This window comes from Ochotona curzoniae, unplaced genomic scaffold (genome assembly GCF_017591425.1).
Source record: "Ochotona curzoniae isolate NIBS_2020 unplaced genomic scaffold, NIBS_Ocur_1.0 scaffold_2453, whole genome shotgun sequence".
In the NCBI taxonomy this organism is placed as follows: domain Eukaryota; kingdom Metazoa; phylum Chordata; class Mammalia; order Lagomorpha; family Ochotonidae; genus Ochotona; species Ochotona curzoniae.
The window spans coordinates 6,225,190-6,247,662 of NW_024467094.1; the positions used below are offsets into that span (position 1 = coordinate 6,225,190).

At 50.7% G+C, this 22,473-nt stretch overlaps 2 protein-coding genes across 3 annotated transcripts in view; one reads left to right on the forward strand and one right to left on the reverse strand.

The window, feature by feature from the left end:
* CFAP52 (cilia and flagella associated protein 52) overlaps positions 1-4,537 on the reverse strand; it is a 45,194-nt gene extending 40,657 nt beyond the window's left edge. For both annotated transcript variants that reach the window (XM_041000409.1, XM_041000407.1), the window contains exon 1: positions 4,468-4,537. In XM_041000409.1, the coding sequence (XP_040856343.1) occupies positions 4,468-4,537 (70 nt within the window). The remainder of the gene's footprint in view (positions 1-4,467) is intronic.
* An 814-nt stretch (positions 4,538-5,351) lies between these two features.
* Positions 5,352-22,473, forward strand: part of STX8 (syntaxin 8) — a 228,133-nt gene continuing 211,011 nt past the window's right edge. Inside the window, exons 1-3 of the mRNA XM_041000400.1 lie at positions 5,352-5,447; positions 13,598-13,697; positions 18,970-19,064. Of these exons, the coding sequence (XP_040856334.1) occupies positions 5,431-5,447; positions 13,598-13,697; positions 18,970-19,064 (212 nt within the window). The 5' untranslated portion in view covers positions 5,352-5,430. The remainder of the gene's footprint in view (positions 5,448-13,597; positions 13,698-18,969; positions 19,065-22,473) is intronic.

Sequence of the window (22,473 nt, forward strand, 5' to 3'; positions counted from 1 at the left end):
GATGTCCCAAAGCCTGAGGACCTTGCACCCACATGGGAGATCTGGAAGAAGCTTCTGTCTCCTGGCTTTGGATTGGCTCAGCTCTGGCCGTTGCAGCCACTTAGGGAGTGAACCAACAGATGAAAGATCTTCCCCCTGTCTCTCTGCAAATCCAATCTCCCTTTCCAATAGAAACCAATACATCTATTTAAAAAAATCTTTTTTAAAAAAGTGCTCTCATCATAAAGGAAAAACAATGTAATTACCAAGTAGGCAAGGTGGACAAGTTATGCTAATTAGCTTGAGTGTTGGAACCTTCTTACAAGGTGTATGTGCATGGAAACTTCACATTGGCCATTTGATATTGACATAATTTTATTTGTCAAGTAAGCCTGAATAAAAGCTAGAAAAAGTTACAGAAGGAAGGAAGGAAGAAAGAAAGAAAGAAAGGAAGGAAGGGAGGAAGGAAGGAAGAGAGAAAAAAGGGAAATTGGTTTCAGTTCTCAGAGTGACCACCAGGGGCTTTGCAGAAGTCTAGACATTTTCACAGTGCTCTTGGCCCAAATATTTCCCAAGAACTATCTCAACAATTTAAGCCCTGGCAATATGCTTTAATTGGAAATAGATATGGGGTCTCTCTGATGACCCCTTTGGTCAGAATGGTTTAGGTCATTATTCATGCTTACAATAAGACAGTAAAGTCAGCTTAAAATCATGAACTGCTGTCAAGCACATAGATTAATTTAAAAACTGCAATTGTTATAGCTCCAGTAGCAGTTTCTCTTAAATTTTCCTGCTTTGTTTGAAAGGAAGATAACTTCCCACCCACTGATTCACTTCTTAAATGCTTGCAAAGGTTGCCACTGGGCCAGGCCACAGCTGGGAGCCCAGACGACAACTGGAGTGCCACGCAGGGTGACTGGGACCACTCTGAGTCCTCACCTGCCTGATGCCTCCCAGCGTGCACATCAGCAGGTAGCTGGGCTGGAGAAGCGAGCCGGAGCTCAGGCTCAGGTCCCAGGAGGGATACAGGGAGAGACACAGAACTGCCTGTAACAGCAGGGATATGGCCAAGGTACAACCAGAACCACAAAATTTAATCTTGAATTTCTGGTGTGGGAGACAGGAACACAGATATTTAGGCTATCCCCTACTGCTTCCTTCTAGGGTACCTAGGCAGCAGCAGCTCAATTAGAAGAGGAACCAGGTCTCAAACCGGGCGTGGGTATGGGGCGTGGGTAACTCAAGCAGTACTTCAGCCCACAGTGCCACCACCCTGCTCCATCCGTTTTCTTCATACAGGTCTCTCATATTTCTTAGCACATTTATTCCTGGGTATTTAAAAATCTTTTCTGCTCCTATTTCTGTCCCGATCAAAGTCATAAATATTTATTAGTATAGTCTTCTGGCTTGGAAATTAATTCTTCTCTACTTAACTCCCTCTGGAATATTTATTTTGGGGCACTGTGTGATTCCTGTACCTGTCCAAGTGGTAAAATATAATGACTGAACAATCTTTTGCATCTGAATTGTGAATTTTTCCTTTTTTTATGAAACAAATTTTTATAAAACTACTGTTAATATCTTTTAGGGCTATGTAGTTCTATGAAATATACCATATGATATATATGTATGCATGTGTGTGTATACATATATATACATTACATATATGTACTAATTATAGGCTCTCTTATAAACAGCCATAAGGTTGCCCATATGGAGGAAATGAAATTAGAACCTCTTTCACAGCAGACACAAATAATACTTTCCTGATAGACTAAGGACTTACGTGTGAAAAATAAACCTTAATATATACACATAGGGCATAGGAACCTATTTCTTACTGCTTTAAAGGGTTATTTATTTAGATTGAATAGGCAGAATGACAGAGAAAGAGACAGAGAGATCTTCTATCAGGTAGTTCACTTCCCAGATGGCTGCAGGGGAGCTGAGGGGTCTGAAGCCAGGAGCAGCTTCTGAGTCTCCCATGAAGAGGTGGATCAGAAGTGAAGCAGCTGGGCCCGCCATGGTAGCCTAGTGGCTAAAATCCTTGCCTCACATGTGCCAAGATCCCATATGGGTGCTAGTTTGTGTCCCAGTGCCTGGGAAAGCAGTCAAGGACAGCCCAAAGCCTTGGGACCCTGCACCACGTGAAAGACTTAGAGGAAGTTCCTGGTTCCTGGCTTCGGATTGGTTGAGCTCCAGCCACTGCAGCCACTTGGGGAGTGAATCAATGGACGGAAGATCTTCCTCTCTGTATGTCTGACTCTCCAATTAAAAGAGAGAGAGAAAGAGAGAAAGCTCTTAAAAAATCAGGGAAAGATGCTGTTTGGGAAGCCTGCATTGTATTTAGGAGTACCTGGTTTGAATCCTGGCTCCTGCTTCCTGCTTTTGTGTTTCCCAGGGAGGAAGCAATGATGGCCCAATGTGGATGGCCATGTGGCAATGTGGAATTCTATGAATAGGTCCCTCTGTATGTTTCCTCTCTCTCGGTGTCTCCCAAGTCAAAAATAAACATTTTACATTTATTAGTAAAAAGAGAGAGCAGAGAGAGAGATTATTCAGGCCAGTGCTGTGGTATAGTAGGCTAAGCCTCCACCTGCAGCATTAGCAGCCCATATGAGCACTGATTTACATCCTGGTAGCTCCACTTGGATCTAGCTCTCTGCCAATGTTCTAGAAAGGCAATGGAAGATGGGCCAAGTCCTTGGGCGCCTGCACCCACGTGGGAGACCTGGAGGAAGATCCTGGCTCCTGGCTTCAGATTGTTTCAGCTCTGTCTGCTGTGGACTTTTGGGGAGCGAACCAGCAGATGGAGGATTTCTCTCCCGCCTTCATTCTCTTTGTAACTGCTTTTCAAATTAAAAAAAAAAAAAGAAATTATTCTAATTCTTAATAACATGAAACTACATGAAGTATTATATATGTGTGTGCGCGTGACAGATTTTAAGATTAAAATCATGACACAGTGTTAACCGAGGAGATCTAGTAACAAGAGAATACATACAGCATGAGCCTATTTTTAGCTAAAAACATTTATATGTAAGTGTACATTTGAAAGGATTATACCATATTTTAATAGTGACATCTTTTGGAAACAAACTGACAGCTGGGTTTTTTTTTTTCAACAGTTTGCCAGCTTTTTAGATTTTTTTAAAAAGATTTTTTTTATTGGAAAGGCAGATATACAGAGAGGAAGATCTTCTGCCCTCTGATTCACTCTCCAAGTGGCCGCAATGACCCGAGCTGAGCTGACCCAAAGCTAGGAGCCAGGAGCTTCTTCCGGGTCTCCCACGTGGGTCCAGGATCCCAAGGTTTCAGATCATGCTTTACTACTTTTCCAGGCCACAAGCGGCAAGTCTGGATAGCAAGCGGGGCCGCCGAGACACAAACTGGTACCCATATGGGATCCTAGCATCTGCAAGGTGAGGATTTAGTCAATAGGCTATCGTGCCATGCCCAATTTTTCAGTTTTTTTTTTTTAAACCTGCTTTCCCCTCCTTTTTTTTTTTTTTAACTGGAAAGGCAGATTTACAGAGGACAGACAGAGAAAATTCTTCCATCCGCTGGTTCACTCTCCAAACGGTCACAAAGGATTGATATAAAGCCAGCAGCTTCTTCTTCTGGGTCTCCCATACAGATGCAGGGTCCCAAGGACTTGGGCCATCCTCTGCTGCTTTCCCAGGCCACAAGCAGGAAGGGAAGTGGAACTGCCATCTCCACAGGGGATGCTGGCGCTGGAAGGTAGAGGATTAGCCTGTGACCCACTGTGCTGGCCTTTCTAAACTCTTCTTAAGCAGGTCTATGAATTATTTCTCTGTAATCTCACATTGATTGGCCTCTAGCATTTCTCTGTGAATGTGTATCTGATTTCCAGGAAAGAATATAAGTGATCACAAAATCAACAGGGCAAAAACACACGCATCCACGTCGGCCCTCCTGAGAAGCAAAGAGAATTCACAATGGCCATGAGGACGGTGGGATTGCTCTTCACGAAGCACCTGCTCTGAGGGCTCCACAAAGCAGCCCGTGCTGAGCTGTGCTGCCCTGCCGTGGCTTGCCCTCCGCCAAGCCTTGCACACCACTCCCTTCACGCAGATCTTGTACCCAGCTCCAGACAGTATCTACCCGGGACACGTGGCACTCCCACGCTCAGCCAGAGACCATTACAGGGAAGCGTCAACAGCTTACAACCACAAATAGTGTTTGTGCGTCTGTATTATTGTAAGTTTCAAACTTTCAGGCATCACAACACACTTCATTAAAAGTTTTTTTTTTTCCCCTAAAATTCAATTCACTAGTTTTTCACATCCGTTTAAAACCAAAGCCAAAAACAAACAAGCAGAGGCCGTGTGGGGCTCCCCGGTCCTCGGCAACTGGTGGGGGTGCTCCGGATCCCACCGAGCTTTGCCGCTATCTCACTCCCTCTGCGTCTACACCACCCGCCTGCCCTCGGGGACCCTGAACCACCGTCCTCTGGGTGCTCACCATTGAAACCGATCACCGTGTCAAGCTCCAGCTCGGCCACCCCAGCTTTGGTTGAAACCTGGTCGTTCATCTCTGGTAGACCCGGTTTTCTCTTTCTAGGATCCCTCTGGTAGGGTCTCAGCCCGGCTGCCGGTGCAGCGTCTCCAGGTCGTCATGACAACGCACTGACGCATGCGCACCAGACCCGTGCGGTCTTCTCTCCCTCCCACTCCCCCAACCCTTCATCCCAGCGCTCAGAGTTGGGGTTCTTGTGCCCCCTTTGCAATGTTCACAGGCCTTATTTGCTCCACTTCTTTGAAGAAATGTAGGGGGACACTAAATGCACAGAACAAATTTCCCTTTCCCTCCTGTCAAGAACCTGTCACCTTTGGTGTCTCCCGGCCTCAAGCTCCCGAAGGATATTTGCAAAAATGATTATGAGAAAGAGAAAGAGAGAGATATAATGATTATGAGAAAGACAAAGTGAGAGATTGGGAGAGAGAGGGAAAAAAAAAGAGAGGGAGAGAGAGCGCCCATTTCTCTTCCCAACGCCCACAGCAGCCAGGGCCAGGCCAGCCAGGAGGCCGGACAGCCGGGGACCCCCCCACCCCGAGCCCCGAGACCATTACCTGCCGCCCCCCAGGACGCGCTGCAGCGGGAAGCCGAGCGGGTCCGGGGTCGCAGGGGTCGCAGTCGGCGTGGGGGGACCAGCTGGTGAGGCGGAGGGACAGGCTGTGCAAACGCTGCCGCCGTCAAGCGTCTGTCCGGCAGCCATTGTCCGGCGTCCAGCCGCGGGCATCCCTCGGGTGGCAGCGGGGAGCCCCGAAACGCTGTCTGCTTCTCCGCGGAGGCGCCCCAGCTCTGCCTTCCGCGCGGGTGGACGCCGGGCGGCGGGGACTGAGCCGCGCGGGCCGCCGTAGTGCGCCGCTGCCGAGCAGGAAGTGTCCGAACAGCGCCGGCTGAGACTGACTGACGGACGGCACGATGGCCCCGGACCCCTGGTGAGGGCGGGTTCGGGGGGTCAGGGGGACCCGGACGGCGGCGGCACGCGGTTCGGGGCGGCGGGGCTTCCGGGCCGCCGGGGAGGATGAGGGCGGCGGCGGCAGCCAGGACCCTGTTCGAGAAGGCGTCTGGGCTGCCGCGGCGGGTCCCTGGCCGGCGGCGGGGTGGCGGGGACGGACCCCGGGGTGGTGGGGAGGGACCCCGGGGAGTCGTCCCTCGGCGCCCGTGAGGGGGTTCCTGCCGGCCGCCGCGGGCTGCCCCCTCAGGACGGAGGGAAGTCGCCTTTCTGTGGAGTGTCAGGAAACCCTCGGGTGTCAGCAGGCTGAGGAGTGGCGGGTTGCAGCCGCTGGGTGACCCACGGTTGTCCGGACCTAAGCCTTGTCCGCCCAAATGAAAACTTTCAGGAGTCTGGGCAGGCGAGTGTGCACTTGTGCACCTGGCATTCCCTAATCTTCTTCAACCGTGGTTCCCTCACTTAAGGTATTCCAGCAGGCGAGAGCTCCCAGGGACCCAGTAGGAGGCAAAGATGCAATTTCCGTCCTTGAGTGTCATCCCACCGAACTTTCTCTTGGGTGATTGAAAATATGATCTCGGCCCCAAGGAGTTCTGGTTGGAGTATATGTCTGTGTCTAGTGGAGTTTAGGATTAACTTGCTGCCTGCAGACAGAGAATGGGTCCCTAGGTCACAGTTAGTTCCCTGGGACCCAGCTTGTCTGGGCCAGTTGTTCAATGCTAATTTTTGTCCCATCTCATGGTAAAGTTTGTGTATGACCCCATTGGTGCATTTAAGTAATACTATTTGCAAAGAAGCAAAATACATGGCATCTTTAACGCTGTCATTTGGAAATAACCCCTATTGAGACACGTTTTACAGTGAATTTATTACTTTAATTTGTTTCTCTCCTGTCAGGTTCTTTCTGTTTGCTTTTAATTCTGTGCAGGCTGTCGTAACTTTTTTTCCACTTTTTTTATTGTATAAATTTTATTTTTGTTACTTTTTACACATTTGATCAGGGTGTGAAGGGTCAAAGGCTAGAGGAAAATGAGTGAGACCGTTGTTTTCGCATTCTCTTTTTTTCCTTCCTGTATCTAGAGGGAGGGGTAAGATAAGGGGAGAAGCCCCACCCAGTCTCCCAACCATCCCAGGGTCCCCGTGTGGGGCATGATCCGAGGGTCCTGCTCAAGTGGTTTTGATAGTTCAACAGTTCTGAATTGCTGCCAGTCTTGTCGCTCCAATCGCGATGAACTCTCCAGAATCTACCAGTTGACATAGTTCACCTTAGACTCTCCAGTTGCCTAGGTATTCATTACCAACTCTTGCTGAAGTAGTTGATCGATTTGTTCTGTCCTCCATCCTCTGTCATGGTACCAGGTGTCCTCTGCAGGTCCCAGTGTACTGCCATGTCCTCCATGTGCACCTGGATATGCTGTCTACTGCTCCGTCTAAGCCACTGAGGAGGCCTGGCTCTGACATATGCACTCCATAGTCAGACCATGGAACCTGCAGTTCTCTCCATGGTTGGAGTTCTGAGTCCATTGGTTCAGTTGGGGGGATTCCGAAGAAACTTCATCTGAGGTGATCCCTGACCTGATTCTTGTGTGTGTATGCCAGTATAGGGTCTGGCACAGTCTGTTGCCCAACCCCAAATCGGCCTATATACACACTGTTAGTTGCAATTGCTGGGTCAGTTGTCTCCAGCCCTCTCTTCTATGTAAAGTAATGAGTATTGCAGTCCAGTCCAATCCTGTCCACCTCACACTCAGCCCCCACGCAAACCAGTAGAAATTGTAGCTTAGTCTGAGTGACCCACAGGAACCCCCACCAGGCCCATCAGGAGCCCTGGTTCCTGTGCTTGCCAGTATGTATAGCAGACTGGTCCAGTCTGTCCCACTTTCCATTCAGCTCTCATATAGGTCAATGGGCATTGAAGCCTAGGTCAACACAACCAGCCCCGCTATCCAGTCCACATATGTGCTGGCGGGTGCCACTTTCTGTCTAGCCAAACCTGGTTCTCATTCTCACCAGTTGAAGTGGCAACCCAAGAGGGAGCTGGTCTACTCTCACTCCTGGATCTTGCACTCTCTAGGTGGTACTGCAGTTTAGCTCAGCAGTTCCCCCCCCCCCCACCCCCGTGTGCCAGCATCTACTAGCTGATGCTGCAACAAAGCCCAACCAGCCCTCACCCCCTCTGGCTTATGCATGTACCAATAGGTACAGTCAACCCAGCCTGGCTTGTTCCCAATCCAGCTTACAGGCGGCCAACAGGTGTTGTATCCCTGCCTGTCCTGGTCTGCCCCCAATCCTGGCTCTCACATTCACCAGTGGGGATAGTGGCCCAGCAGGGAATCTCCCTGCAGACCACTACCAGGTTTGCCCACTCTTTGCCTGGGTCTCACATGTGCTGGTTGGGTGCTGTGGCCCAGCCTGGTTCGCCCCCCCAGTTCAAGCTCATGCTGGTGGGGACTACAGCCTAGCCCAGCTCCCAGACTCAGCCCTAGTGTGAACTTGCTGGTATTGCAGCCCGACCTGGCATGACCTACACACCATTCTGGCTCTCAGATTTGCCAGCAGGTGATATGAACTGTTCCAGTCTGGCCCATCCCAGACCTGAGCCAAAGATAAGCCCATGGGTACCATAACCTGGCCTGGTTTGGGCTGCTCCCTTTCTTGGTTCTGCGCTCATCTGCAGGGACTGTGTCCCAACAGAGGAGTTACCAATCTCCTCCATCAGAACCTCTCCCAGTAACAGATCTCGTCCACACTGGTGGGTGCATGGGCCAGCCGTATTTAGTCTATCTCCTGTCTTAGCAGGAACAGTGGCCTTTCCTGACCGGCCCTCACCCTTTCCGGTTCTTACTGTTTGGTGGTACAGCCAAGCCTAACCTGGTCCATACCCAGACACAGCTCACACATAGCTAGCTCAACAGAGACAGAGGCCTAGCCCAGCCCATCCTATACCCATCCTGGTTCTCACGAGCTCCAAAGGGTGCTGGAGTCTAGCCCAGTCTTGCAAGCACCAGACTCAGTCTACACCCTTGCCAAGGGAGACTGCATCCATATCCAGACCAGACTGCATCCCCCACTCTGGACCCTGTGCTCACCAGTGGGATCCACAACCCAGCCAGGGCATCCCTTGGCTCCCTAACCAGGCTTGATCCCAGCCACAGATCTTGCATGTGCCAGTGGTTGCTCTGACCCAGCTTGGCATAGCCCCTCCCCTGTCTTGGCCTTTGCTTTCAGATTCTGCAGCCTGGCCTAGCCCAGGCATCCTCCAGGCCCAACTCTCACTGGTGAGTGCTGTTACCTGCCCCTGCTCAGTCTCCTATCATCCCTGGCCATGCAAACGAGTAAGCAACCTAGCCCAGCCTGACCTGCACTCCATCCTGTTTTCTGCCAGTGGGGTATCCTGTTACTTGCTATGGTTTGCTCGGTCTCGCCTGTTTTGCCCCTTTCCAAAATCAACTTACATACCTGCTGATGGATGGAGCTACCCTGCCTAGCCTGCCCAACACCCAGGCCTGGACCACATGCTCATCAGGGGGAGCCATGACCCATCAGTGAAGTTTCCTAGGTTTCCCTGCTTGGGCCACTCCCAGACCCAGATCTCATGCATGCCAGCGGGTACTTGGCCCTACCCAACATGGCCTGCGCTTCCATCCCAGCCTTTGTATAAGCTGGTGTGGCCCGCCATGCCCCATAGCCTGTTTTAGGGTGCTTATGCGGGTGCTACAGCCTGGACCTGGCCCGCTTGTTCCCAGCCCCAGTATCGGTGAACATCAGTGAGATCCATGGTCATGCCTAGCTCAGCCCATCACCATCCCAACTGTCAAGCTAACCAGTGGGACTTGTAGTTCCATAGGGTTGGGCTCACATATTCCCTTACAGAATCCACCCCCAGACTTGGTTCTTTTGCATACTGACTGGTGTCATGGCCCAATCCACTGTGCCCCATCCCCTGATCTGATACTCGCTGTCAGGTACTGGGATCTAACCCTGCCAGACAGGCCCCTAGCCATAGCCTTTGTGTGGGCTGGCATGTGTCAGTCAGTGATGTTCTGAACTAATAGCCCATCTCAGGACTCCCATGTGGACTGATAAATCAGTCTAACCCATACAGATCTTCCAGTCTCTCCCTCCAAACCACCAGGTCTCAGTCCCTTCACTTACCTACAAGTACAGTGGCCCTGTCGTTGGGTGTCTTTCAGGATTCATTCCTCACCTACATGTACTGTGGCTTTATCCACAGATGTCCCTACGAAGTAATTCCATACCCCCAAGACCTCAGAACTCGCTGTTGGGCGGCTAGGGGGCAGAGCCTGGTGCCAGTTGGCGCTCTGGTCACCTACAAGCCCAGGACCCTCCCCACTCCTAGCAGCAATGGATGCGGAGCTAGGGTCCCTATCAGGAACCAGGGCCGGCACGGGTGCCCCCAGCCACAGCCACTGGGCCAGCATGGGTACCCCCAGCCACAGCCGCTGGGCCGGCACGAGTACCCCCAGCCACAGCCACTGAGTCGGCACGGGTACCCCCAGCCACAGCCACTGTGCCAGCATGGGTACTGTGGCTGGGGGATCCAGTCACCCATGCCATGCTGCTGCTCAGACTTACCTGGACTCTACCAAGACTGTCCTATTGTTTTATCTTATCTCTCTCTCTCTTAAAATATTTCTTTCTTTTTTTAAAAAAAAAAGATTTATTTATTTTTCTTTGAAAGGTAGATTTACAGAGAGAGAAGGAAAGGCAGAGAGAGAGTGAGAGAGATCTTCCATCCACTGGCCTGCTCTCCCAAATGGCCACAATGGCTGGAACTGGGCAGGTTTGAAGCCAGGAGCCAGGAGCTTCTTCTGGATCTCTTACATGGGTGCAGGGTCCCAAGCACTTGCGACATCCTCTGTTGCTTTCCCAGAAACATCAACATGGAGCTAGCTGGGAAGTGGAACAGCCAAGATCAGAATGAGTTCCTATATGGCATGTGGGCACCACAGGTGGAAGTTTAACTTGCTATATCAAGGTTCTGGCCCCTTAAAAGATTTCTTTACTTTAAAAGGCAGAATGAAAGAGAGATTTTCCATCTGCTGGTTCATCCCCACTCCCACCCTACCACTGGCAAGTGGCCCTAACATGCCACGTCTGGGCCAGTCCAAAGCCAGAAGCCAGGAACTGCCTCCTGGTCTACCCCTCATGGGTGGCAGGGTGTTGCCCACTGCCTTCCAAGGTGTTTGAGTGGGAAGCTGGGTCTGAAGCAGCGCAGCTCGACTCGAACTGGCATGGATGCCAGTGCCACAAGCTGTGGTGTGGCCCTTCCTGTACGTCCTAAGCTCTTTTCCTGGAAGCGGAACTGTTGGGTTCCAGATCTGTTATTAAGGCCTTTGGTATATTTTATAAATTGCCACCTCCCGGAAGCTAACTCCCTCAGCTTGCATTTAAAGTTTAAAGTGGAAATTAGGCGTTGGCATGGTGGTAGTCCTTCACCTGCAGCGCCAGCATGCCATATGGGTGCTGGTTTTAGTCCCAGTGTTCCACTTCTGATCCAGCTCCTTGCTCACACTCCTGAGAAAGCAGCAGAGGATGGCTCGTCTGCCTGGGACCTTGCACCCTTGTGGGAGTCCCAGCAGAAGCTCCTGGCTCCTGGCTTTAGACCATGGTTCCCTGCTTCAGATGGCACAGGCGGCCATTTGGGAAGTGAAGCAGCGGATGGAAGATCTCTCTCTCTCTCTCCCTCCTCCTTTCTCTTGGCAACTCTGTTGTCTCGGGAAATTAATAAATAAATAAATCTTTAAAAGACAGTGGAAAATAGGAGTTACTCACCCTGGACAGTTAATGTTGACAGCGTTTATACTTGACCCTGTTAACTGTGGTTTAGTTTGATCAAGTGACTTTCTCATAAGGCTGTTCAAGGTGAAACGGTGTGGGCCTTTCCTGTGCCCACATCAGGTGCCAGACACAGTGGGTTGCTGGTGAGGCGGCAGACAGGGGCCTGGCATGGGCCTTGGAGGAAGCTACAGAACGAGGCCTTGGGTGCCTCCCTCCTGGGGAGGATCTGGTGTGTAGGGGTGGCACTTGATGCTTACTGTTTTGTTTTGTTTTTTAAAGATTTATTTATTTTTGTTGGAGAGTCAGATTTACAGAGTGAAGGCGTGACAGAGAGAAAGATCTTCCATCCACTGGTTTAGTCCCCAAGTAGCCCACAATTATCGGAGCTGAGCCAATCCGAAGCCAGGAGCCAGGAGCTTCTTCCGGGTCTCCCACTTGGGTGCGGGGGCCCAAGCCTTTGAGCCATCCTTGACTGCTTTCCCAGGCCACAATCAGGAAGCTGAAAGGGAAGCGAAACAGCTGGGAGTAGAACCGGAGTCATGTGGGATCCTGGCACTCACAAGGCAAGCACTTTAGCTAGTAGGCTACCGGGTGAGGTCTGTACTTACAGTTTCAATGGCCGGTCAAAGCATGTGGTAAGCTCACTGTTGCTGTAGCATGCCCCTAAAACTGTAAATTGCTATAGCAACAGGTTCACCAGCCTACAGTAGGCCAAGAAAGGGCTGTCAGCAGGAGTGGAAGAGGGGTGGGAGATGCAGCTATGTCACAGTGGATGGAGCGAGCGTTAAAGCAGCTCCACTGGGGGGGGGGGTTGCAGCAGAGGGTTTGGCTGATACACACGGGGTTAGCAGCATGGGACTGGCCTGTGTGCATGCCCATGGTCGGTCCTCCTCTGGTGTGGCCTTCCTCGGGTCGGCCAGTGACCTTAGGCCAGCTGGGTCTGCGGATGCGCAGCAGATTTCCCTGTGTGGAGTTTGAGGCTGCCGGGTGATTGGGTCTTTCCGGGTTGGACGTGCCTGCTGGACGTCTGTGGACAGTCGGGTGGTAGGCAGTGAGGCACAGAGGCGGCGAGTGGACTCAGAGTCACGCAGGGCAGGCCCAAGCTGAGCTGACCTAAAGGAAGGCGCTCCACGGGTCACAGGCGGGACTTGGCTTCCTTGCCTCGTCAAAGCACCCCGTGTTACTGTCTCCAAACTGGTTCTTGGCTTTAAGTTAATTTGTTTCATTCATTGCTGGATCAGTGCATTTGTTGATGATGGACTCTTCTGGAAAATTTACAAGACTGGAATCACCTGGGGAGCTTTCAACCTCACCAACCCCACAACCTCCCCTTCTCTCCCGCTGCCCCGTCACGTCCAGATAGAACTTCATAGGAGTTTTATCAGAGTGGCTTGGGGTGTGAGCCAGGCGCTGGTATTTCTTTTAAAAAAGATGCTTCTGAAATTCCAGTGTATAGCAAAGTTTGGAAAACCATGTTGTTTAAAAAAATTTTTTTTCTATGATTTATTTATTTGAAAGGCAGAGCTGCAGAGAAATAGGGAGAGACGCGGAGAGGGCAAGGTCTCCTGTACACTGGTTTAGTCAATAGGTAGCTGCGGCAGCCAGCGCTGGGTCAGACCAAAACCAGGCCTCTCCTGTGTGGCTGTCTGGGGGGCCCAAGCACGTGGGCCTCCTGCCACTGGGTGCTGGATTGAAAGCTGAGCAGCCAGCGCTCACAAGGATGCCCGTTAATGTGCAACACCAACACTTAAGTCCCTCTTGTCATAGTGGCCAGTATGGAGGGAAAAGGTTGAAATGTGGTCATGCTGGGGCCAGGACTGATTTTCTTTGTTTAGCCTCTCTCTCTCTCTCTTTCTCTCTCTCTCTCTCACTCTCAAACTGAGCTGTCTGCATAGGACTGGATCATGCCGCGTGGGGGTCTTGGTCAAGTGTACAGTGTAAAGCTTTAGCCTGAGGCCTGACCCAGAGTGGACACTTGGCTGTTGGCCATCAGAACATTCATTTTCTTTCCTTCAAACAGTCGCTTTTCAAGTCTCTTACACCCCATGCAAGTGCTAGGTGGGGTGGTTGGCACAGTCTGAAACCGTTGCTCAAGCCAAAGTAGGGACGTTAGGGTGAGTAGCAGTTTTCCGTAGTTTGTATTGTGTGTTCCATTCCAGGAAACCGGAACGCTGCTCACCTGTTACAGAGTCGAGGCGCGCGGGTGCACGGGAGGGACCACGTGACGCCTGTCGCTGTTACTGCCCTCGCTTGCTGTTGGAAGCTGTGACTTGGAATGACCTGATGACTTTCTTAAGAGCCCTAAACCTTCTCCCTCCTCTGACCCCGATGCAGGTTCTCCGCTTACGACGCCACCTGCCAGATCGCGCAGGAGATAGCAGAGAAAATCCAAGAGCGAAACCAGTATGAAAGAAGGGGCGAGAAGTCACCCAAGGTAATCATGGTTAATAAGAGTCAGAGAGGGTTAGTGAGCGTCAAGGTGTGAAAACCGTGCTGTGTTGGCAGCTCCGTGTGTGTGTGTGTGTGTGTGTCCTGTTTACCTGTGTGTGTGTCCTGTTACCTGTGTGTGTGTGTCCTGTTTGCCTCCATGAGTGTGTGTGTCCTGTTTGCCTCTGTGTGTGTGTCCTGTTTACCTGTGTGTGTGTCCTGTTACCTGTGTGTGTGTCCTGTTTGTGTGTATGTCCTGTTTACCTCTGTGTGTGTGTGTGTCCTGTTTGCCTCTGTGTGTGTGTCCTGTTACCTGTGTGTGTGTGTGTGTGTGTCCTGTTTGCCTCCGTGAGTGTGTGTGTCCTGTTTGTGTGTGTGTGTGTCTGTCCTGTTTGCCTCTGTGTGTGTGTCCTGTTACCTGTGTGTGTGTGTCCTGTTTACCTGTGTGTGTGTATGTCCTGTTTACCTGTGTGTGTGTGTGTGTGTGTGTGTGTGTGTGTGTGTGTGTGTGTGTGTGTCCTGTTTGCCTCTGTGTGTTGAGACGACACAGGGTCGCTTTATGGATTTTGATCCCTGAGATAGCGAACAACGAGGGCTGGCCTTCCCTCGTTCATACCTGTCACCTCCGTTTTCTGCTCTGCTTCAGGGTCAGGAAACTTCTTCCACTTACTTCACACGCCAAAACACTGTGTCTTCTACTCATTCAGTTCCTCTTTTTTCGTTTCTTTTCCTCTTGGTCAAAAGGACAGTGATCTGACTTACTCTCACAGGGAAATCAAAATGGAACTGCCGCCCTAGCCAAGGGCTGCACGGGAGCGGCGGGCCTTGCTAAGCCAGGCCTTCCCCAAGGCTTGAGTTCCTGCAGCTGGTGTTCAGTCCGGCCCTGACCGCGCAGTTGTGTTTTGTTTTCCTTACTTTCCCTACTCCAGCTTTATATATTTTTTTCTGCTGCAGTGAGAATCCTGATTTCTATTTTGTTTAAAGCAATGTTGATTTATTGATTTGGAAGGCAAAGTTAGAGAGAGAGATCAGCATCTGCTGTTCATTCTGCAAATAGCTGCAACAGGCAGAGCCAAGCCCAGCTGAAGCCAGGAGCCAGGAGCTCTTTCTGGGTCCCCTCACGTGGGGTCCTGGGGCCCATGAGCCAGGAGCTCTTTCGGGTCCCCCACGTGGGGTTCTGGGGCCCAAGAGCTTGGACCATTCTCTGCTGCTTTCCCAAGTACTGTAGCTGGAAGTGGCTCAAAAGTGGAATAGCCATGGGCCCAGTGTGGTGGCCTAGCAGCTAAAGTCCTCACCTTGAACACGCCAGGATCCCGTATGGGCACCGGTTCTAATCCCGGCAGCCCCACTTCCCATCCAGCTCTCTGCCTATGGCCTGAAAAAGTAGTCGAGGACGGCCCAAAGCTTTAGGACCCTGCACCCATGTGGGAGACCCAAAAGAGCTCCTGGCTCCTAGTTGCTGGCTTCAGATTGACATAGCACCGGCCATTGTGGTCACTTAGGGAGCGAATCATCGGACAGATCTTCCTCTCTGTCTCTCCTCTTCTCTGTATATCTGACTTTGCAATAAGAATAAATAAATCCTTGAAAAAAAAAGTGGAACAGCCACAACTGAACCTGGTGCCCATGTAGGATGCTGGTGCCGCGGGAGGAAGCTTAACCTGCAATGCCAGCCCCGCCCCCAAGAACCCCAATTCCTAAAAACATTCATGAACATTTTTTTTTTCTGGTTGTAGGATCTGCCTTAGGGTTTACAGAAGGTACGTTCAGATTGGCCACACAGGTGCTAATGCGAACACTGGGGGAAATCCCAAATTTGTACCCGTTTGGATGGCATTTTTCTTTTTAAATGTTTAGTGTCCACCTAAGAACACGGAGACTGTCCTGCTGTAAGGTTATCAGTATTGGTTCATGCCTCCGTCCCACCTGCTCCCCATGGGGAGCCCCTCCATTCACTTCCGGCTCACCCTTCCCTGGCTGCTCCTTGGAGAAACCACTGTCCGCGGGTGTTTTCTGATTTATTGTCATCTTCCACTTGTTTCCCATCTTTTCTCATGATCCTGAATGCTGTGACTGAGTAGCCTTGTTCTTTTTGAAAACAAAACTTTTTTTTCTAATTTGGTGGAAGTGTGTTTTGAAGCTGGGTTTCCAGAACGACGACACATGTCATTTCTTCAAAAATTACCTGTTGCCTCATTCAGCCTGAGCCCTCAGCTCGTGCGCTTCTGCAGCTTCACAATGTGGCCAGCAGAGGGCGCCGCCAGCCTTCTAAATCTGTGTCACGCTTGGACGTGCAAAATGAGACCGCAGTGTATTTATTTTTATTTATGTGTGTGAAAAGTAGAGCTGCAGAGAGATAGACCGACAAGCCGGTAGACAGAGCCCTCCTCTGCTGTCACTCCCCAGGTGCCTGCAATAGTCAGGACCGGGTCAGTCTGTAGCCAGCATGTTGCCTGGTCTCCCATGTGGGTAGCAGGGACCCAACAGCGGCTTGAGCCACCACCTGCTGCTTCTCAGGATGTGTGTCAGTGGGAACAGACACCTACTTCCTGGCTCTGTGATACGGGGGGTGGGGGTGCAGGTGTCCCAGCAGCATCTCAACCATTGTCCTGTCCCCTACCGCTGTCCATCCCGCACCCCGCCCATCCCCTATCCGTCCTTTGCAGCCCTTACTCCTGTCTGTCCCCTACTCCTATCTTTATTTTTGTGGAGGTTTTTTGTTTTTTTTTTTTTTTGGTTTTTTTTTTTTTGGTGGTGATGGTTGTTAAATGAAATTGACTGAATATTTAATTGCTTTTGTATATGTTTCTTCATAGCTAGGGATTTTTTTTTTCCTTTTCCAATTTCTAGGCTATAAAGGGAATTTATTGCTGTGACAGTGAATACTATGGCTCCATTGTCTACCTTCAGGGCTCTGATCCATTTGAGCAGCGTTAGGTCAATTATAAATGACTGAAAATGATGAAAATCATGACTCTGTTATTGCCCGGGTTAGAATACATTCACCCAAGAGACCAGCATTGTGGCATGGGGGGTGAAGCTGTCGTTGGCAGTGCCAGCATCCCATGTGCATCTCATTCAGTTTCCTGCTGAGATGCTTGGCGAGACAGCAGCGGATGGCTCAAGTACTTGGGCCTTGGCCACTCTGCCCCCATGTGCATGTGGGGGGCCAGGGTGGAGCTCCTGGCTCCTGCCTTGAGCCTGGCCCGGCCCCCTCCACTGTGCCCACTGTGGGGTGAACCAGCAGGTGGAAGGACACACTTTCTCTCTCTCGGTGTCTGCTTCTCTCTGTCACTGTGTATTTCAAAATATATATGTATGTATATATATAAACATATATATAAATACGAATATATATATATATGTATATATATATATATATATATATGATCTCCTGTGTCTACCATTGCGCTCCCCAAATGCCCACAATGGTCAGCTCTGCTCCAGGAGGACACCAGAAGCCAGGAGCTACATCTGGGTCTCCCCGTGGGTGGCAGGGGCCCAGGAACTTGACCCCGTCATCTGCTGCGTGCCTGGATTAGAAGTGGAGTGGCCAGAACTAGAACTGGACTACAACATCGGATGTGGGTGTTCAAAGCATGGCTTAACCTACTCCACCACAACACCCCGCTAACCTTGCATTTTATGACTTTCAGGGTTTTTGGGTTTTAATTGGCTTTGATGTCTGTCTCGTTGTATCTGCAAATGGAGATTTGAGTCCTATTTTTAATGGCCACCTACCCTCTCATCTTTTGAATATTTTTTGCTCTTTCATTTTATAGACTCTTATAGGCCTGGTGTGTGTATATGAATACAATCTTTTTTAAAGAATATTTTTATTATCTTTGAAAGAAAGAAAAGTAGATTTCGCTACCCAGATGCGCACATCAGCCAAGGCTGACGGTTGAAGGTGGCGATGGAAGGACTCAGGCGGAAGCGGGTGACCTGCCTTCCAGAAGCACAGCACAAGCCACGCTGAGGAGGAAGAGCACAGCATCTGCGGGCTGGCCAAGGAGCTGCGCACACTGGGCCTCCTCCCTCCAGGGCGTCGGGCCTGCTTTATTCTCGGATCATAGGGAGCTGGGGAGGAGTCGCTAGTGTTTGTGGGGAAATGCTACAGATGGGTCACTGGGAACTTGAAAGCAAAAGCCATCTTCCTGTTCTCTTCCTGGGCCTGCGTCATAGCTGGAAGCTGGACAGGAAGCGGAACAGTCGGAATTCCGATCCAAGCGTTCCAGTACGGGGTGCCGGCATCTAGCTGCCCGTCGTTTAGGGTGCATTTTCCATTCTTTCTGAATGAGGGGAGAGCCAACCACGCTCTTTGGCATCTTCCTCACAAACTCCGGGTGCCCCACGTGTCACGTGAAGGTTGGGCTTTTTGCTGAGTGGCTGGTATCCGGGCGGGTAGCTTGATGTGTCGGCCTTGCCCAGCGCCTGTGGCACTGTTCTTCCCCTTGGCAGTGACCAAGGGGACCTGTTCCACCTGAGTCCTGTAGTCACCGTTCCAAACAGGTGGCGTGGTCTTGTCTCTTTCAGCATACCCTTGATTCCATCCACGGCTGAGTGTGTCGTTCATTCGGTTTTATTTTCCACGTTAGCACATCCCCACGGGTGCCCCTCTCCCCACCCCTGTGCCGCACTCTTCTCGAAAGTTCCACCCTCACATCACCAGTGAGGTGATGTTTTACAATAAAGTGGAGGGGATTCATACGGTGCTGGAACCTCTCCCATGCGGTGAACATTCCTCTTTTGTAAAAAGAATACCACAGTGTAAATGTGTTCAGATGGGTTTGCAAATCCAGCAGGCAGTGTGGGGCCCCTAAGGAGGGTCGTGGGACCCGGCTGACAGCTTGTCATTCAGAATATGGTTGGGGCGGCGGGAAGGGAGGTGGGGTTACTCTGGAGTTCGTGCTGCAGAATGAAGACTCTGCGCATCCTCTCCCACCAGGCTCCAAGGTGGAGAAACAGGACGCACAAGTAGAAGCACCGGGGACACAATTCAGCTGGCGAAGGCAGACCCCCAGTTTCCAGTCTCCGCTAATGTTCAGGTGTTGAGGCCTAGCTCGCAGAGGGAGGTTACAGTGTCAGGTTCGGAGTCCGTACCGGAGGACTGGGGAGACCCCACCCCACCCGTGGAGCCCCAGGGGAGGAGGCATCTCTTCCTGCCCCGCCGTGATGGGGTGTCCATCCGTGCAGCAGCACCGACTTGCTGGAACCCCGTGGAGCCTCCCCCGCCTGACTGCTGTCCTGAGGATGTGTGTTTTTTTTTTTCGTTGCAGCTGACCGTGACAATCCGAGCCTTGTTGCAGAACCTGAAGGAAAAGATCGCCCTCTTGAAGGACTTACTGCTAAGAGCCGTGTCAACACACCAGATGTATCCATGTAAAACATTTCCACCTCTTTGCCCACAGTGGGAGGAGGTGCAATCTTATTTTAAGAAAGGAAGGGATCTGGGCCACCCAAATTTTTCCACAGCTTGAGGAAAACTGGGTTTCCAAAATATTGCCTATAATCTTCACTTCTATTTTAAGTGTTCTGTCACATGTTTGAACAGCGAATTTGCTGGCAGAAAGCAAGAACTCGGCCGAAAGGATCTAAGGTGGTCGGGCGGGGCCTGCCCAGGGCTTTCTCTCAAGACCCTGCGGACAGAGCCCTTTCCAGAGGACCCTGGGGGGGGTGGCCAGCGGGGACCCCAACAGGACAAGTGCCCCTGCTCACCCGAGCTCTCTCGCTCTGCAGTCTCTGGAGCGGTCAGGAATCCGTTTCTCCGTGGGGGGCGGCCCTTACCAGGGGACTTGGAAAAGCGCACGGAAAATGGAATTGGAAGAGGAGTTTACTTCTGTGCAGAGCTTTTTTGAAATCCGTGCATGACAAAGAGTCCTGGGAAGGTTCCCTGAGGGGTGGGCTTGGGTACAGCGATGAGGGCACTGCCTGGGATGCCTTGAGCCCTGTATCAGAGACCCTGGCTCCACTCCCAGTGCCAGCTTCCTGCCATCGCTGCGATACACTGACGGTGATGATGGTGCAAATGCTGGGCAGAGATGGGCCCTGTGGGAGACCCGACCCGACTGGGGCTCCTGGCTCCTGGCCTCAGCCTCGCCCAGCCTTGCTTGGCGTGGGTCTTTGGGAGGTAAGCCAGTAGATCTGTTCTCTCTCTTTCTCTGTTACTCTGCCTTCCCTTCAAATAAATAAACAACAAAAGAAAGAAAAGAAAGCCTGAAGAAGTTTGATGGAAAATATCTATTTCAAAAAACTCTATTGGATTTTGAAATATTTTTGCACCAAAATAAACTTACCCTTTCATTCCACCCTTACGTGAATGTTTTCAAATCCCACTGCACCAGAGCCCGGCGCGCAGGGCTTTCCTGTTTGTGTAGGTAAATGAGATGACATTTTTTGCCTTTTTGATATTCCAGTGGCAAAGCTGCTGCCTCAGTTTGGGGGTTTTGAGGTTATAGATTGGGACTTATTTGAAACAAGTTGTGCCATCATGTCAACCTCTTACCACAACTGCTACATTAATTTTTTTTTTTTTTTTTTTTTACGTGAAAGGCAGTTTTAAAGAGAGAAGGAGAGACAGAAATACATATCTTGCATCCACTAGTTCATTCCCCAAAGGTGGATGCAATGGCCAGAGCCGATCCAGAGCCAGGAGCCAGGAGCTGGGCACTTCTTCTGGGTCTCTCACATGGGTGTAGGGGCCCAAGCCCTTGGGGTACCGTCCACTGTTTTCCTAGTATATTAGCAGGGAGTTGGATCAGAAGTGGAGCGGCTAGGACTTGAACTGACATCTGTGTAGGATGCCAGGACTGCTGGTTTTGTGGCTTTACCTACCATGCCCCACCTTTTTTTTTTTTTTTTTTAATTGGAAAGGCAGATTTACAGAGAAGGAGATACAGAGAGAAAGATCTTCCATCTGCTGATTCACTCCCCACAGGGTCGCAACAGCCAGAGCCAAGCCGATTCGAAGCCAGGAGCCAGGAACTTCTCAGGGTCTCCCACATGGGTACAGGGTCCCAAGGCTTTGGGCCGTCCTTGACTGCCGTCCCAGGCCACAAGCAGGGAGCTGGATGGGAAGTGGAGCAGCTGGAACTCAAACCAGTGCCCACATGGGATCCCTTTGCTTGCAAGGTGAGGACTTTAGCCACTAGACTAGCGTGCTGCCCCCCTTTTTCTTTTTAATAATAAAATGAAATTCCTAATATGATTAGTGTAAGCAAATACATGAGATCCGTTCTGCCTGTCTCTCTCTACCCTGAGTTTATGGTAGCGTGAAAGCTGGCACCGGGTTGCTCTCTGAATACTTAGTCTGAGTTGTCAGTAGTTCATGCCCAGGTTCCAACTTGGCAGTGTCTCAGGAGATGATATTATCCCCAACTGATTTTCAAGTCTTACCTTGAAGTCAGAGTTACAGAGAGAGAGGGAGAAACTGAGAGAGAGAGAGAAAGCACTACCATCTACTGGTTCATTCCCCATTTGCTGCAATAGCCAGAGCTGAGCCTTTCTGAGGCCAGGAGCTTCCTCCTGGTGTCTCACCTGGGCCATCCTCTGCTGCTTTCCCAGGCTACTAGCAGGTAGCTGGATTGGAAGTGGAACAGTCTGGACTTGAACCTATGCCCCTATGGGATGCCAGCACTACATGCAGAAGATTAGCTTACTATGCCACCCTGTGTTCTCCCCAATTTCATTTTATTTACTTAATTTTTAAACTATTATTTATTTATTTATTTATTTATTTATTTATTTTTGGAAAGGCAGATTTACAGTGAGAAGGAGATACAGAAAAAGAGAGAATCTTTCGTCCACTGGTTTGCTCCCCAAGTGGCCGCAATGACTGGAGCTGAGCTGATCTGAAGCCAGAAGCTTCTTATGGGTCTCCCGTGCAGGTGCAGGTGCAGGTGCAGGGTCCCAAGGCTTTGGGTTGTCCTCAACTGCTTTCCGAGGCTACAAGCAGAGAGCTGGATGGGAAGTGGAGCGTCCGGAGTATGAACTGACATCCATATGGGATCCTGGTGGTTGTGAGGCGAGGATTCAGCCACTAGGCTATACCCCAGCCCCCCTCCCCAGTTTTAAACGTGGGAGAATTGTAGGTGTGTAGCTCTTTAGGAAAACAACGGGAAATGTTTTGCTGGTTGCCTTTCGCCACCTCACCCCGAGGACAACCCCTTTTTGTCACCTGGAAGGTTGGTTCAAGGTTAGTTGCATTTTTTTTCAGGTATTCATTTATTCATCTGCCAGGGTTTCAAGTAATGGTTTCATTTCAGTAAGCGACTGGGGCTTTTTTTCCGGACATGTGATGCCCTTGGTTCATAACTTTACCTCCCACCTGGTAGCATTGGTTCCTGCACAGTCCATTTCCGGTGGAAGGCATCTTTTCTTCTGCCCAAGCCTTGCTGTGGAGCGGCCGATGGTGTCTCCTCCATTGTTAGTCAAGAGGACTGGAAAGTCTGTGTGGCGTCCCAGTGTGCCAGCTCACTGCAGTGTCACCTAAAGTGTGTGCACTGGAAAGGCAGCTAGACATTGCTTCCCAGTGTGATGTTACCAAGGGCGTGTTTGCTCACTTCCACTAAAGGTCACGAATTATTGTTCGTCTGATTTTATGTGCTAAATCGACAGGGTACTTCACGCAGTTCATGGGAAGTGGGACTGACCGAAAGATAGGTTTGCGTTGGTCCAAAACACTTGGAAATTATTGTTCTGTTTCTGATCCACTGCCCTGCTCATGTACCTGGGAGAGCGGCAGAAAATGGCCCAAGTACACGGGCCCCTGCGCCCTCATGGGA